We start from the raw sequence: 14,550 nt of genomic DNA, 5'->3' as shown, positions 1-14,550 counted from the left end.
TGAAAAGAGCAGGCATGGATGATATGTGGACTAAAGCCCAGCTGGGCAATTGATTTCATCGTTGCCCACGGAAGCTGATTATCCTAATTTGTAGATCATGGCCGTCTCAAAAGGAATTGTAACTCCAGTCGGGTATCTCCAGGGTTAAGACGGCAAAATAAGGGGAAAATAGGCCAAATTTTATAACGGTGGCTCGAGGGCCAAGACACCATCCAGTATTGAATCCGGGGTCACGTCTGCAAGCACTTGCGCTACATCATGTAGGTTGCTTCCGTACTGTAAACTGCGGTCCTCGCCTGGGGCTGTGACGGTAACGCGATGGCGGAAAACTTTCCTTGCAGCCAATGCCACAATTGACGGCGTCAAAAAATCGATTCCATGCAGAGGGGCCAAAAGTCTGCAGGTTTCAACAGGTCAATTTGGCAACCATGTGCTGGGGGGTATTCTGCAAGCTTACTGCGCGAGTCGGGAGAATTCAATATTTGCTTTGGCAGACACTCCACCAGAGACTGCACGACTCAGGCGCAAAAACACAACAATGTCCTGGATATACCGTGCTATCTCGGCACTGGTACTCACTTTCAAGCTCGACTCTCGGAGTTGATCTATATCCTGATTTGTAAAGCAGGATTAGCCTGTCAGATCCATGTTCGAATAATCAGTCTGAGGCTCACCTTCTGGCTAAGCGTAGCATTCTTTTTTGCGCGAGATTTCGACTTGTGAATGACAGAAGAAGCAGATAATTGTCCATCTGAGAGCCAATCGTCTTCTTCAAGGTAATTATACCCAGCCTCGGGGCTGTGGAAATGAGATATGAAGAGATTGTCCACCTGGAGATATTAGCCACATGTTTAAATGGAAAGCAGCATTATAGCGTTCCAGGTTTTCACTCACTAGATGCTTTCTCAATGGCGGCTGAAGCTGGTCAGAGTCTCGGACCACAAGAGGAATGAAAAGAAACTCTTCTGGTGCAATCAATATCCCACTCTCAGTGACCAATTCTCTTGAGCGCATTAACTACATGGGCTGTCAAATTTGATTTGGCGAGTGAGCGGTATTGATAGTCATACCTGCAAGAAATGCATTTGAAGATCATCACTGATAAAATTGAAGTTTTTGGCGATCACTATGTTGACGACATTGTTGCTCGTCAATGGTGTAGGTGTCGCTGGTGGCTTGCTGTAGTCGCCAAAGCTTTTATAAGAAGAACGCTTGCTTGACTGTGGTCGTCAGCTTATTTAGATCATAGGGTTGGGATGACAAACCGCCTCTGTATTCAGCCAGGGACGCGTTGGGCGATGATTTGCGCGGGCATCAGGAGAGAGAACATCATTATAGATATCCTCGGCAGATGTTGATGTAGAGCAGTCAATTATGCTGTATGAATAATTGAAAGTTGAAGAAGCGACCTATATGTGTGAGAGAATAATTGATATATTCTGTAGATAGACATACCAAGGCAAGCTCTTTGGCAAGGTCGTTGATGCAGTGGCTGGCGGTCTCGATCAAGCAATGTTCGCGAGCAGCGAGACATATGAAAAGGGCCACTTCGAGATCGGATAGCTGCCTCGCAGTGTCTGCAAGATTTGACTCTTCCATTTAGAAGATGAGGATGAGATAAAAAGGTCAATGACCACTATTAGAAGAAGTTGAGGATGGGAAGGTGTGGATATCCGCCTGGGAACCAAGGCGATAAAATTACCTGAACAGGCCTAGCGTCACCGACCTCCCGATCAACACCTCCTCCAACTTCCCCAGGCCTCGTCTGTAATCCACAACATGGCACCAAATCCACTTGCCAATTGGGAGAAGATTGGCAACAGCTTTTATCGCAAGATTGCCATCTACGACGCCATATTTGAAGATGATGTGGAGTTAGAAAACTACATTGTCGCGGGCGCCCCCTACGGTGGAGCTATTGGTGAGAGATATCCAAGCAAGCAGTTGGGATTCGAGGACTAATCCATCTCAGCACTACACCGTGATGAAACTAAGCCGCTACGGTTGCGGGATGGACAGGGTTCCCGATCAACAGTTGACATCTATTCTTGCGCTGGACAACGCATCAATCGGATCAACGTGAGTCCACACCTTGTTGAAACATGAATGACCTTATGCTGATAGACCTAAAGTGGGAGCAGGCCACAATCAGGGGATTGGGATGGTCCGACAAGGAGGAGCTGTTGATTGTCTCCGAAGACGGCACCGTACGACGTTACCTCGGCTTAGATGGCGAGTTCACGTCTTTTTCCCTTGGCAATGTGAGTACTACACGTTTCTTTGAAGATACAGGACTGATTATCTCATAGGGAGCTGAAGAATATGGCGTGAGATCCTGCCAGTTCTGGTCATCAGGTCTCGTGGCATTGCTTTCCAATAACCAACTAATCGTTGTGTCTAAATATGACGAGCCACGCCCGCGACTCTTGGCGCCCTGTCCAGAAGGCGAGGTCTCCTCGTGGGCATTGATTCCGCCAGCTCATACACTGTCACGCTCCGTCGAAGTCCTATTGGCTGTTGATAAAACGGTCTTTCTGATTGATTCAACAGAAGCGGAAGACAAAATTCTACAAAATGGACCCTTCAAGCATATTAGCGTGTCGCCCGACGGACTATCTGTTGCACTTTTCACCGCAGAAGGGAAATTGTGGGTTGTGAGCAATGATTTCCAAAGCAAAACCAGTGAATACGATTCCAAATCACGGGTGCCTCCAAGCACAGTGGCTTGGTGTGGTAAGGAAGCTGTTATTCTTGCCTGGGAGGATGAGATACACCTCGTAGGATTGAATGGAGTTGCGTCAAAGTGAGTCAAAATCTTTGTGGTATCAGAGCAATTCCAGTCTAACCCCCTCAGATATTATTATGACGGCCGCGTGCATGTGGTACCTGAGTTTGATGGCGTTCGCCTCGTCACCAATGACACATGTGAATTCTTACACAAGGTCGCAGGTAAGTCAAACCTCAAAAAATAAAGGGGCTCGACTGACAGTGACCAGCTGTTACTGAAGAAATATTCCGTCTTGGATCATCTTCGCCCGCGTCCGTTCTCCTGGACTCGGTGGATCAGTTAGAGAAGAAATCGCCCAGGGCCGATGAGAACATTCAACGCATTCGATCCAGTCTTCCCTCGGCAGTTGATAGTTGCATAAAAGCAGCGGGTCATGAATACGACGGTTACTGGCAAAAGCGGCTATTGAAGGCTGCGTCGTTTGGCAAATCTGTCCTTGATCTTTACAACAGCGACGAGTTTGTTGAGATGACCGAAAAGCTGCGCGTTCTCAAAACTTTGAGAGATTACAGGATTGGTTTGCCCTTGACCTACGAGCAATACCTACGTCTCACACCAGATGGGCTAGTTGAACGTCTGATAAACCGACATGAGTATTTGCTCGCAATTCGGATCTCGGAATATCTCCAGATTCCCGCTGACAGAGTGTATGTTCATTGGGCAAGCCAGAAGGTCAAAGTGTCTACAGTTGACGACGAAGCCGTGTGCAAGCTCATTGTGCAAAGACTCGAGGGAAAGCCAGGCATTTCTTTTGAGGTCATTGCTCAGGCAGCCTATGACGAGGGCCGATCTCATCTGGCCACTCAATTGCTAAATCATGAACCCCGGGGTGGCAAGCAAGTTCCACTGCTGCTGAACATGGAAGAAGATGAACTGGCTCTTGATAAGGCCATCGAAAGCGGAGATGATGATCTCGTCAACTACGTGTTACTGCATCTCAAGAGCAAACTTCCTCTTGCAAGTTTCTTCCGACTGATCAACACTCGCCCCATGGCTTCTGCGCTTGTTGAGACAGCCGCACGAGGCGATGATACAGACCTTCTCAAGGATCTCTTCTACCAAGATGATCGGCCCATTGATGGTGCCAATGTGCTACTGACCGAGGCCTTGCGCGAATCTGATCGGGCACGCCAAGCCGAAAAGCTACAATTAGCATCTCGCCTCTTGTCAGACTCCAAGGAACCCACGGTGCTATTGAACCAGAAACTAGTTACCGAGGCCTCCCAGCTTCTGAAAACTCAGGAGGCACTAGACAAAGACTTGGCAGACAACAGCGAGTACCTAGGCCTCAGCTTGAATGAGACGGTCTACGGCCTCGTTCGAGCGGGATACAGCAAAAGAGCACAGAAGATCCAGAGTGAATTCAAAATGCCGGAGAAAACATTCTGGTGGTTGAGATTGAGAGCCCTGGTGGCTAAACGTGATTGGGGGGAGCTAGAAGAAATCGCTAGGGTCAAGAAATCCCCAATCGGATGGGAGGTAAGATTGAGGACCCTCAAACTACCTTTACACATGCTCACTAAGACAGCCTTTTTACAACGAGATTTTGGGTGCTGGAAACACAAAACTTGCTTCAGGATTCGTGCCAAAGTGCACCCACCTGCCTCCTGCCGAGAGAATTGAAATGTGGGTAAAGTGTGGAATGATTGTGAAGGCGGGAGAAGAGGCGCAAAAGACGAAGGACCTCAACACCCTGGAACTTCTCCGGACCAAGGCCTCTGGTCCCGCAGCCACCGAGATCGAGCGTATGATCAACCAGCTTAAGCCGAGGAAATGAGCTCAACCATTGTGCTTGACAAACCTCAGGACTGACTAGCTGGGGCTCCTCGTGCTTCCTTCAGGTAATTTCGTCGGCCTCTTCCGCGGCCGCAGGGTCGTCAGTAGGACCGTTTGTTGCAGGGGTTTCCGGTTCTTCATCATCCATTTCGAACACATTCCTTGCCGCTGGAGCCTTCGCAGGAGGGGCATCTTCGGCCATAGCATCGTCATCCTCGTCATCCTCTTCATCCACGTCGTTCTGCTGGAGAGTGGCGAAGGCTGATGCTTTGCGGTTGGTTTCATCCCAGTCAGCCTATTGAAATGTCAGCAAATGTATACCAAATAATACTGACGCTGATCAGTCATACCCTTCGGCCATCGACGACCCTCGCACGGGCGAAACTTTTGGCCTTTTTGATTTCCAGTTGATCTAACACCGCCTCGGCTCTGTCCATTCCCTTTTGCTGTCTTAAACGCTGTGCCCTTGAGACCTTGTCATTCTTCTTATTTTGCTTCTTCATCACACCAGCATTAGCACGGTCGGCCAGAACCGCAGGTCCTTGAGCAGTGGGGGATTCGGCTCGGGGCAGCGAAGTCACGGATTTGTCGAGGTCCATGCTTGGAGATGCTGCCCGCCGCGCTGCGCGGGAGCGCGGGGCAACCTGGGCTGGTAATGTTAGACTTAGACCGAAAAAATGAACGAAGGATTCCTAGCCATGTAACTTACATCTGCTTTTCGCCATTGTCGTTGTTTTGAAGAATTAGCATTTATCGTGGGGGAGGAGCCGCTATCGATAAAAAAAAAGTTTACGGGATGCGAGGACGACCACTTGTGCAGGCCGGCATCTATACTGCCCTTTCACACGCGTTCATCCTCTGCCTGCATCAGCCCATGCTACCGCTCATCAACTTTGTGTTTATGCGGTGGCAGCTCCTACGGTTTCTCCAACTATGAAGACACAATACTGGCACTCTGAGACCGTTTCAAGCAACCCCAGCAACCCCAGCTATCACAGTCACTATGAAGCCGCTCTTGGGATGCTAGAGAACAACACGGTGATCACGTCCATTCTCTCTGCGCTTTGTTTTGTCCTCATCTTACTCAACTACTTCGGTCTTCCCCCGATATCACTATTACAACTTTCCTGGGACCTCCTTGTGTACATTACACCATCTCGAATCGTCGTCGCATTTGATCCTCACATGTCCAACACCGAAGCTATCGCTCGTGACTCGTCTCTTCCCCTTCAACAAAAAAGCGACGCAATGGTGCGAATTCTCGGCGGCATCTCTGCCAGCAGCCCGGTCCCATTCTTTACTCAGCCTCGATCGCTTTCTGCCTTCGGGAACGCCTTGCTAGGATCAACAAATGACGCTGCGCCAGCGGGCTTGGGGAACTGGAATAATTCATGTTTTCAAAACAGTATCATTCAAGGCCTGGCTTCTCTGAAGTCACTCGTGGATTTCTTGGGACGAAACATCGATAATACCTCGCCAAAGATCTCTCTTGAGACGCACCAGGCCCTGTTAGATCTCATCGAAAACCTGAACAGCGCTTCGAACCATGGAAGAAAGTTGTGGATTGAGGGTCCTTTGAAGTCGATGAGCAGTTGGCAACAGCAAGATGCGCAGGAATACTTCCACAAGGTTGTTCATCAAATCGACATGGAGGCTGAGCTAGCTTCACGTGGGGAGATTACCAATGTCGGTTTGAAGCTGGCGGGTCCCGAGGAAAATATCGTGCAAGGTAGTCGTTTTGATGGACCTCGTGCCGAGAAAACCGACCCGGCATCATTGGCTCTTGATGTGTCGTACAACCCTCTTGAGGGCCTGCTCGCTCAGCGAGTCGGGTGCATGGATTGTGGCTACTCCGAAGGTCTTTCATTGATCCCTTTTAACTGCCTGACGGTTCCCCTGGGCGGTAGTCATCAGTACGACATCCGCGATTGTTTGAATCATTACATGACGCTTGAGCCCATCGAAGGCGTAGAGTGCGCTAAGTGTACTCTGTTGCAAAGACGAGAGCAGCTTATCAATTTGATTGGTGAAATGAATAATGACAGCCAGTCAGACGACCCTCACACACCAAATCCCTTCGATGCTGTGAAATTGACGGCCTCTGAGAGACTAGGGGATGTCACTACGGCATTGGAGAGCAATGACTACAGCGAAAACACATTGTCTCAGAAATGTCACATTTCTTCCAAAAACCGAGTATCAACCACAAAGTCCCGGCAGGCGGTAATCGCACGAGCTCCAAAGTGTCTTACGATTCACATTAACCGCAGTCTCTTCGACGAGATGACCGGTGATCTGGTCAAGAACCATACGGCAGTCGTGTTTCCTCAAATGATCGATCTGAACCCTTGGTGTCTTGGGACCCAAAACGCGGGCAAATCCGGTGACAAGCTTGAGCAATGGGAGACAAATCCTTGCAGGTCTATGCTTCCGCGGCCTGATGAAGTCGTCGAGATTCCCAGCAGGCTGTACCAACTCCGAGCTGTCATCACCCACTACGGTCGTCATGAAAACGGCCACTACGTCTGTTATCGGAAGTACCCAACATCAGAGTTCACAGCCCCTCCCCCGGACGAAATCCTTCAGGTTGAGGGTGACAAAGATAAACCCGAGCGCTGGTGGCGACTCAGTGACGATGACGTTCAAATGGTCAGCGAGAGCTTTGTGATGTCTCAAAAGGGCGCTTTCATGTTATTTTACGAGGCCATCGACGAGTCGGTCTCTTCTTCATCCGAATCTCCTGCTTCTTCCGCGTACACCGATTCATTTGAGACTGCCTACCTCGCAAGTGCAGATTCGACTGCCACAAGTTTCGTGTCCGACGACTTTTCCGCGCCGTCCACTGTGACTGACCTCGAGTCTTCAACTTCCCGTGCGACCAGCGTCTCGATGCCTTGGGATGAGGCTCAACCCAACCTTTCGCACACAAAGCAGGCCAATCACTGCGACGTCGATATCAACCCAAATGATGAAGTCGAATCGCCCCCTGCTGCGGTCGCATGATCATCTCTCCCTTGACTTTCACCCAATCTCCTTTGCTTCGTTCCCCGCATAGTCGTGTTTTTTTGGCCGACCCTTGCATGCATCATGATACCCAATACCGCGTTGTCTTATCCAGGGCGTTTATGTTCCGTCCTTTCTTCTTCTTTCCTGGCTCTATGGTGCTGGGTGTGACTATGTACGATGTTGTACTTCTAGGAAATCTGTACAGTTCTAATGAAAGTGAATACGAAATTCTATATGTACACCGAGGTCTTCTCTTCCCGGGCTACCGTGCATACCCTCTTCTGGGAGGGTCTTTGGACCGGCCTGGTACCTGAGGTATTGGAATTAACTCTGGCGGCTATAGGCGTGCGTATTCTAGTTAACTAGTCACAAGCCTCAGTGCCGCGCTCACGCGCGGCCAAAAGGACGACGATAGTTGCTTATACACAGGCGTAATTATGTATTCGCTTATTCTCAAATTTCGATTGGTAACGGAAGAGAGCTATCATCAACTTCGGGACCTTTCTTTTAACTGTCTTTCTAATTGTTATTCTAATTGTCTTTCTAACTGTCTTTTTGGCTGTCCATCCAAGGTTCCAACTAATTGTCAAATCATCATGATTGGTCGAGAAATGGAAGTCTTGGCTAAGCCGTGAACAGAGAATTAGGGATTGGGGATCAAGAGGAAGGTGATGCGGTAGCAATAAAGTAAACAATAGAGAATCACAGAGCTCTTCGGCCGATGATCCTAAGGGATTAAGGCAGTGACGGGGCGTTGACAACGTGGAGACTCAATACTATACTCCAAGATCTAGAAAGCCATATTCAACCGTTCTTCGTTGTATATCTAGTGTTACAGTCTATCGACTTGACGAGCCTTGCTTAATAGCTCAGTTATTATGCAGTCAACTGATATCTTGACGATATTTGAATCTACCAGTATTGAGTTCTGTTTCTCATTCTCGTAACTAGCCTTATTTGACAGGATTGGCGATTCCAAAAATTCATGTAGTATGTATAATCTCCGCATTTGGATTTGAGCACCTTGGAGAATACGCCCCATCGCGGTGATCCGAATCACATAATTAAGTACCTTGGGGTCAACCACTGTGGCATAAGACCACTTGGAAACGCATTGTCTGGGGATATGAAAGCATCAACTCTTGAATCATCCAATATTTTGTACCCTTTGATTTTGATAACTTGCATCTCAAGACGCTGGATCACTCCCTCTGCGAAAATCAATCAACTGAAGTTGCGTACTAAAGGGATCCGCGGCAGATCCCCGGGTCCTCACCTTTTATCTGATCACCAAGTATGAGCTCCATGCCCCAACATTCAAAACCAAGGCGATCCTCTAATCAAGCTGGTCAAGTTTGAATTGCTTTCTTTCGCGAATACAAACCCACCTAATACTTCAAAGATGTCTACCAACACATCTTCCCAACAACCTCACGCCATATTCCTCATCAATGAGCTCCTTGAGAACATCCTTCTTCACACAGATATGAGAACTCTCATTACCTCTGGCCAACGTGTATGCCGTGATTGGAAGGAGACGATCAAGTCATCACCAAGACTCCAAGAGCACCTTTTCCTCAAGCCATCCAAACCCCAACCATCAGAAGAGTGTCAACGGACCCGCAATCCACTTCTGGAAGACGTACTCTGGGCCCAATTTTTCCTTAAGCAGCAGCAAAACTCAGATTCAAAAGCCGAAGTGAGCAGGTTTCCTCTGCGCGAATCGGATCGCGTCAGACTCAAAGCCTACCTACGAAAAGACGCCAGCTGGAAGCAAATGCTCCTACAGCAGCCCCCAACATCATCAATCGGGGTTCTCGAGATAATCAGACGCTCGGATTCCCAGTTCACCAAGCTGGCTGTCAATCCAGACTCTGAGTTTCTGCGAATGGGCCACATATTAAACCTCCTACAAGGACGCAGCACTCTGGTCCCAACTCGCAATAAGTGGATCCTCTGGAGCGGACGATCGCGAGTCAAGATGCCTCTCAACTTCGAGCTCTGGGCACCGAAATGGGTCTATGAGCCTGGGACATTGCAGTCGGTTCAAGAATGGGTGCCTGATAACATCGACTGGGACAGTTTACGGCTGGAAGTCGCGTCAATGTACTTGAATGATTTTGACTGCGACTTGGTCATTGTGTCTGAGCGGAGACAGAAGCTATTCCAGGGTGAGGATCGAGTTCACAGGGAGAGCAAACTCGATCGTCGGCTTGAACAGGTGTTTGGGGAGTGTCGGGTTGAGATTGGACGGAAGCATATCAATCATTCTTGGATTCCGATCAAGGGAGTTGGTGTTGATCGCAGATGGGTCCTGAGACCATGCTCTGCCACACCTCTTGTTCCGGCGTTGAGTGCTTCTTCTGATGCTTCGGATTCGTCTTCGTTATCATCCTCGTTTCCTTAGCCTGTGGGAGACAAGGTTGGGTCAGTGCTCTATGACTGATGCGTTGAACCATCGTTTCTCAATTTTGTTGCACACTAAGATGCAATTCTGCAATGAGCGCTGTGCTGATGTGGCTCATCTGAGGTTATGTGTTATGTCTCGATAATTGATTCAGATTTCAGTCAAACCAAGCTCTTGCGCAGTCTACGAGTCCACTTGGACAATATGTAGAAGCTTGGAATGCTGTAATCGCATGCGACTGAGAACCTCCCCTCTTACCTATCCTTCTTTTGGTGTTGTAGAATGGGAAGTTTGCCCTGTTTATCAGTCTCCTCCCAGATGTAGATAGTGCAGAGGGAGAGAGCATCTCTTTCTCCCTCCTCCTCCTCCTCCTCTTCCTCCTCCTCCTCCTCCTCCTCCTCCTCCTCCTTCTCTTCTTCTCCTTGTCTTCAACAACTCCACAAATCGTACATATCTGCGATATTGTCGATAGAGTGCAACCAGATAACTACGGATTCTGACAGACAGGATCTTGGCACACCAACAGCATGGCATTTCAGGAAGGTACGAGATGGACAGTCACAGAAGTCCACAATGTGCTGCACAGGGTACACACTGACCGCTATATTAGAGTCAGAGTATCCACTCCCAGGCGTCTCGCCACTACCACGTGTGTGGGAGCGCCTCGCCATGGCCTACAACATAAGGATTCCCCACTACAGCGCCCTCAACTCCAGCGCGACTTTCCTGTCCCCCGATCTATACTTCGACTGGGAGGCATGTGGCGCCGATGCAGACAGAGCCGAGGATTTAATGGTACAGATGGCTCAGGAGCAGCAGATGCTGACCTTGCGGGGCTATGTGCTCGGGCTTGGCCATGAGTATCTACCTCTACAGCAAGACTCGGACGAATTTCAATCCTCTCTATGTTTTTCGCCTATCGAGGAGCTGGCATACTTGACATACCTGAAAGAGAGTGCTTTTTGGGACAAAGATGAGTGTGCTGAGCAACTGGTCGAGGTATCAGAGAAGCTGCTTCATGCCCGATTCGAGCAAACTCTACTACAACTTCGTCATATGCAGGGTGCCTTTAAAGAGGAACCTTACCGTTGAATTGGTGAGAGCCCCGAGAGAGATACAGGATGGTACTAGGTTAAACAAAAAGAACCGATATCATGGACACAGTCTAGGATGGGTGTCGGACGGGATGGGGGTATACTCGATAACGAGCTGCATATAAATATCGGCAAGCAATGTGCACATATACTTGGGCAATGATAATACTAGAAAGGTGATCTGCAATAGCATGAGCTCCATGTCCTGTATGAATTCGTGCATATCAGGTAGACATACTTCCTGCAACTAACAATGAAACAACGGTGAAGACGACAGCAACCCCTCCTGGTCCCGACCTCGGGATCAAACAATGTTAGTCACAACCACCAACGGAAATTAAGTCCAGTCCAAACCTCTGACAAACATCTATTCCGACCTAATCTTGGAATCACCAGCACAATGCATCAAATAGGAAGTAGACACAACTGACCGCCATTTTAAATATCCGAGCGTGCATCGGGGAAAGCCAGCGACCGACATATCCATGTCCCATTAGCGCTTCCAGGGCCCCGACAACCAATAATTTCAAGGTTCGGACAATGTTCATCAGCCATGCATAAGATTCGAACGGCACGTTTAGGATGTTCTTCAGCAATGTTCACCGTATCATCTAGACGCGCATCGTGCGGATGTCCCTACCCAGCTCGAATTGAAATTTTCATCAATTGAAACACCCCCCTCAGCCATCGGCAGTGTACAGACAACGGCTGGGACAAAGCGATTGCTAACTATGCCAAAGTGGGCAACTGGAAGAATTGCGCAGGCGTATCTACAATGTACTCCGTAACGGGTCTTTGCTGCACGGGTCTACACATACTGCATTGCGAACGTTCTCGAAAGTGGATAGTACTATTTTATTCCAAGGTTTGCAGTGGGATCGGACTTTGTTGAGTTCCTCGATTAGGATTCGGGGTTTCCTTTCGCACATGTTTGTTTTTATCTTTTCTGAAATCGCATCAAGCATGCAGAGACGCGACCGTGGCAACGCCTTGCAAGGTTGCTACCCAGTGGCGAAAAATCGGTCAACGCGGATACCCTCTACGGTTGCAAGGCGGGAAGATTTTCTGAGTCAAGCATATTTGATTGGAGTCAGCAGAAAAGCCAAAGGCTGCAGTTGACATCCAATAGCGAGGCGGAACTTGGCGGTCTCGGGAAGCGCTGTCTGATCTCACAGTCGGGAAATCAAGTAATGAGCAGATGACAGCTTACGACAGTGTCATCCGTGCGGCTACTGTCTATCAAGTACCCCATGAATCAGAGGCGCTCTCCGCCCGTATATGTGTTTTCACGCACATAATGTATGTATTGGGAGGCGCCTTGATGTGGAAGCCAGCCTCATACGACTCTACACCGTAAACCCGCCACTACCATCACACCCTTGTCGATCGCTGCGGGCGACAGCGCGGATAGGATCCCGGAAGGGTTGGGTCACACTGCAAAAGAACTGCAAAGGGTAGTCTGTACATGTCAACTCACATTCTTCATGACTCCGCAAAGCAAAAGGGTGGGTCGGAATCTGATACCCGGGACCCCATGGGGGTGTTCCATGGTTCAGCCTATGCTTATTCCCAGCTGGGATCTAGAGCATTCCTAAGATTATCTTGTGAAATCATTGAGATTTTCGATGTATCTGTCCAATGTGGCTGAAGTCGGTGAGTCAGAAGTCGGAAAGTACTCCAGCTCTCACATTCTCTCGGTACTTGCTTGTGAGTATTCCGTACGGAGTATCTGAGGTTAGTTGTAGACCTCGGTCGGCGTGGAAACATATTGGGCTGCTGCAATCAAACCTGCGGCACCGTGCAAAATAAACAAAGAGCATCCCGAGGTCCGGTACAGAATATTGAACATTGGACTCCTTCCTTCACGCAGTGTTATTGTATACATGCAAGAGCAGACCCGACCATCTGTCCTTGCGATTTTAGTTCTGAGATCGTACATATGAACTGCAGCTGCAGCTGCAGGGAAACCCTAGAATGGCTGGAAGAGCCACTGTGGATCCGAGCCCCTGCACCTCTCACCTACAGTACGAGTACGGGTTACAATGTACGGAGTACAGCAAGAGCTTCACAATCTATTACTGATCAAGCTCTATAGAGTCTCACTGCATGTGTGAGAATTTACTACAGACATATGCGAGTAAACCTGTGTGAGTCGCCAGCCGAGTTTCACAAAGCGCCATCAGCCATAGCCGAGGCAATCAACAAGCGACAATCAACAGCCAACAGTCAATAGTCTACTCCGTACTTCGTACTCCGTACCGACCGAGCTCTCGCTCTCGCTCTAGGAAATCAGATCCTTTGTGCCCAATGTCAGTACTTCTCTCCCGGAAGCCTAATAACAAAGCCGGAGATCATCCAGGAGGTTCCGCGGAACCCACTATGACAATATCCGTCCCCACAAACCCAGGGGACAGGTAACAGGGCACGCGTCGCAAATCCTTTGAAACACCGAGAGACTGGGAAAGGGGAGGGACCGGACGCGACGCGTTGGATCGCGGGCCGTTCCTCAGACAAAGCTCAGCTCTCTCGTCTCGTTAGCTCAGGCAGCTTTTGCAGCTTCCGTGTCAGCCGTATCAAATATGATTTCATTAGTCGTAAGTACGGAGTACGGTGGAGCTGTCACGGCGACCCAGTGTGATTTCGTGGGTCTCTCTGTCCATTCTCCTGGTTCCCCGACGGGACGGGACGTGCAAGCATCTATTGGTAACGTACATTTGTAGGTGGAGGTGGCGTGGGGGAAAGGCGATACGAAGCACGAAGCACGAAGTACGGAGTTGATATGTATCAAGCTGCCAAAGTACGTAGGTGTATGCGGGCAATCGATCCTAGGAGTCAAAATCGACATCCCTGCCTGATGGGAATTGAGATATGACGAGTTCAAAGGGGGCGATGATCTTGGGCCGAAAGGGGGTGAATCCGACTTTCCAGGGTAACGGAGTGATCCACTTAGTCTTCCGGGGAAGGGCATGTGTTTCCGCTAGGCTTGCATCACGCAAGTCATCTGGCGCATCATAAAAGTCAAGCCCTAGGGATCGAATCAGATTGCTTATGTAGGTCATGGGGAGATCGGGGACGAAAGAAATTCATAAATCAATTAGCAAATAAGCATGGGGGAGAGGGAACAAAAAACGAGAGGGAAATCTCTTTGTTTTGAGGTCTGGACCGACGATCTAGGCCTATTGATTTAAAGATCCCCGAGAATCCACCGGGGCCTCGGCGGAACTGTGGAGATGCTGATTCGTGCGAAAACACCGGCAAAATCCCCTGGACTCTCAATTTATAGAAAATCCACGATCTTTTGACTAGGATGGGATTGAGATCCAACGTCTGGAACAATGAAAGTACAGAGTAGCTAAGAGGTCCCCGGTACTCCGTAGAGGACTGGCAAATTGCCGAGGGGAATTGTATTTAGCCGAATGGAGTTATGGGGGGAGTTCCGGAGCGGCGGAAACCGTTGTCCATACAAAGGCCACTTTGGG

At 49.1% G+C, this 14,550-nt stretch overlaps 6 protein-coding genes across 6 annotated transcripts; 4 read left to right on the top strand and 2 right to left on the bottom strand.

Annotated features, from left to right (window-relative positions):
* Positions 1-180: 180 nt before the first annotated feature.
* N7506_000816 (uncharacterized protein) lies at positions 181-1,599 on the bottom strand (the record flags this gene model as incomplete). The annotated part of the gene is made up of 7 exons (XM_056950112.1): positions 181-397; positions 458-612; positions 675-830; positions 895-1,017; positions 1,071-1,220; positions 1,266-1,409; positions 1,456-1,599. 7 exons carry the CDS (start codon positions 1,597-1,599, stop codon positions 181-183), a joined length of 1,089 nt encoding a protein of 362 aa, XP_056816027.1.
* A 180-nt stretch (positions 1,600-1,779) lies between these two features.
* vp16 (tethering complex subunit VPS16) lies at positions 1,780-4,565 on the top strand (the record flags this gene model as incomplete). The annotated part of the gene is made up of 7 exons (XM_056950111.1): positions 1,780-1,921; positions 1,973-2,079; positions 2,133-2,261; positions 2,310-2,803; positions 2,855-2,949; positions 2,997-4,267; positions 4,317-4,565. 7 exons carry the CDS (start codon positions 1,780-1,782, stop codon positions 4,563-4,565), a joined length of 2,487 nt encoding a protein of 828 aa, XP_056816026.1.
* Positions 4,566-4,625: 60 nt separating this feature from the next.
* Positions 4,626-5,289, bottom strand: N7506_000814 (Alb1 domain-containing protein; the record flags this gene model as incomplete). Its single annotated transcript, XM_056950110.1, has 3 exons — positions 4,626-4,859; positions 4,915-5,213; positions 5,274-5,289. 3 exons carry the CDS (start codon positions 5,287-5,289, stop codon positions 4,626-4,628), a joined length of 549 nt encoding a protein of 182 aa, XP_056816025.1.
* Positions 5,290-5,497: 208 nt separating this feature from the next.
* Positions 5,498-7,567, top strand: N7506_000813 (ubiquitin-specific protease UBP1; the record flags this gene model as incomplete). Its single annotated transcript, XM_056950109.1, has 1 exon — positions 5,498-7,567. One exon carries the CDS (start codon positions 5,498-5,500, stop codon positions 7,565-7,567), a length of 2,070 nt encoding a protein of 689 aa, XP_056816024.1.
* A 1,405-nt stretch (positions 7,568-8,972) lies between these two features.
* On the top strand, positions 8,973-9,977 carry N7506_000812 (uncharacterized protein; the record flags this gene model as incomplete). The annotated part of the gene is made up of 1 exon (XM_056950108.1): positions 8,973-9,977. The coding sequence occupies one exon, from the start codon at positions 8,973-8,975 to the stop codon at positions 9,975-9,977; it is 1,005 nt and encodes a 334-aa protein (XP_056816023.1).
* A 573-nt stretch (positions 9,978-10,550) lies between these two features.
* N7506_000811 (uncharacterized protein) lies at positions 10,551-11,069 on the top strand (the record flags this gene model as incomplete). The annotated part of the gene is made up of 1 exon (XM_056950107.1): positions 10,551-11,069. One exon carries the CDS (start codon positions 10,551-10,553, stop codon positions 11,067-11,069), a length of 519 nt encoding a protein of 172 aa, XP_056816022.1.
* Between the last annotated feature and the right edge of the window lie 3,481 nt (positions 11,070-14,550).

This window comes from Penicillium brevicompactum, assembly GCF_028827555.1.
Source record: "Penicillium brevicompactum strain IBT 35665 chromosome Unknown utg000001l_segment0_segment0, whole genome shotgun sequence".
Classification (NCBI taxonomy): domain Eukaryota; kingdom Fungi; phylum Ascomycota; class Eurotiomycetes; order Eurotiales; family Aspergillaceae; genus Penicillium; species Penicillium brevicompactum.
Note: the sequence above shows the minus strand (reverse complement) of the source record. Positions and strands in the feature narration are given on the sequence as shown.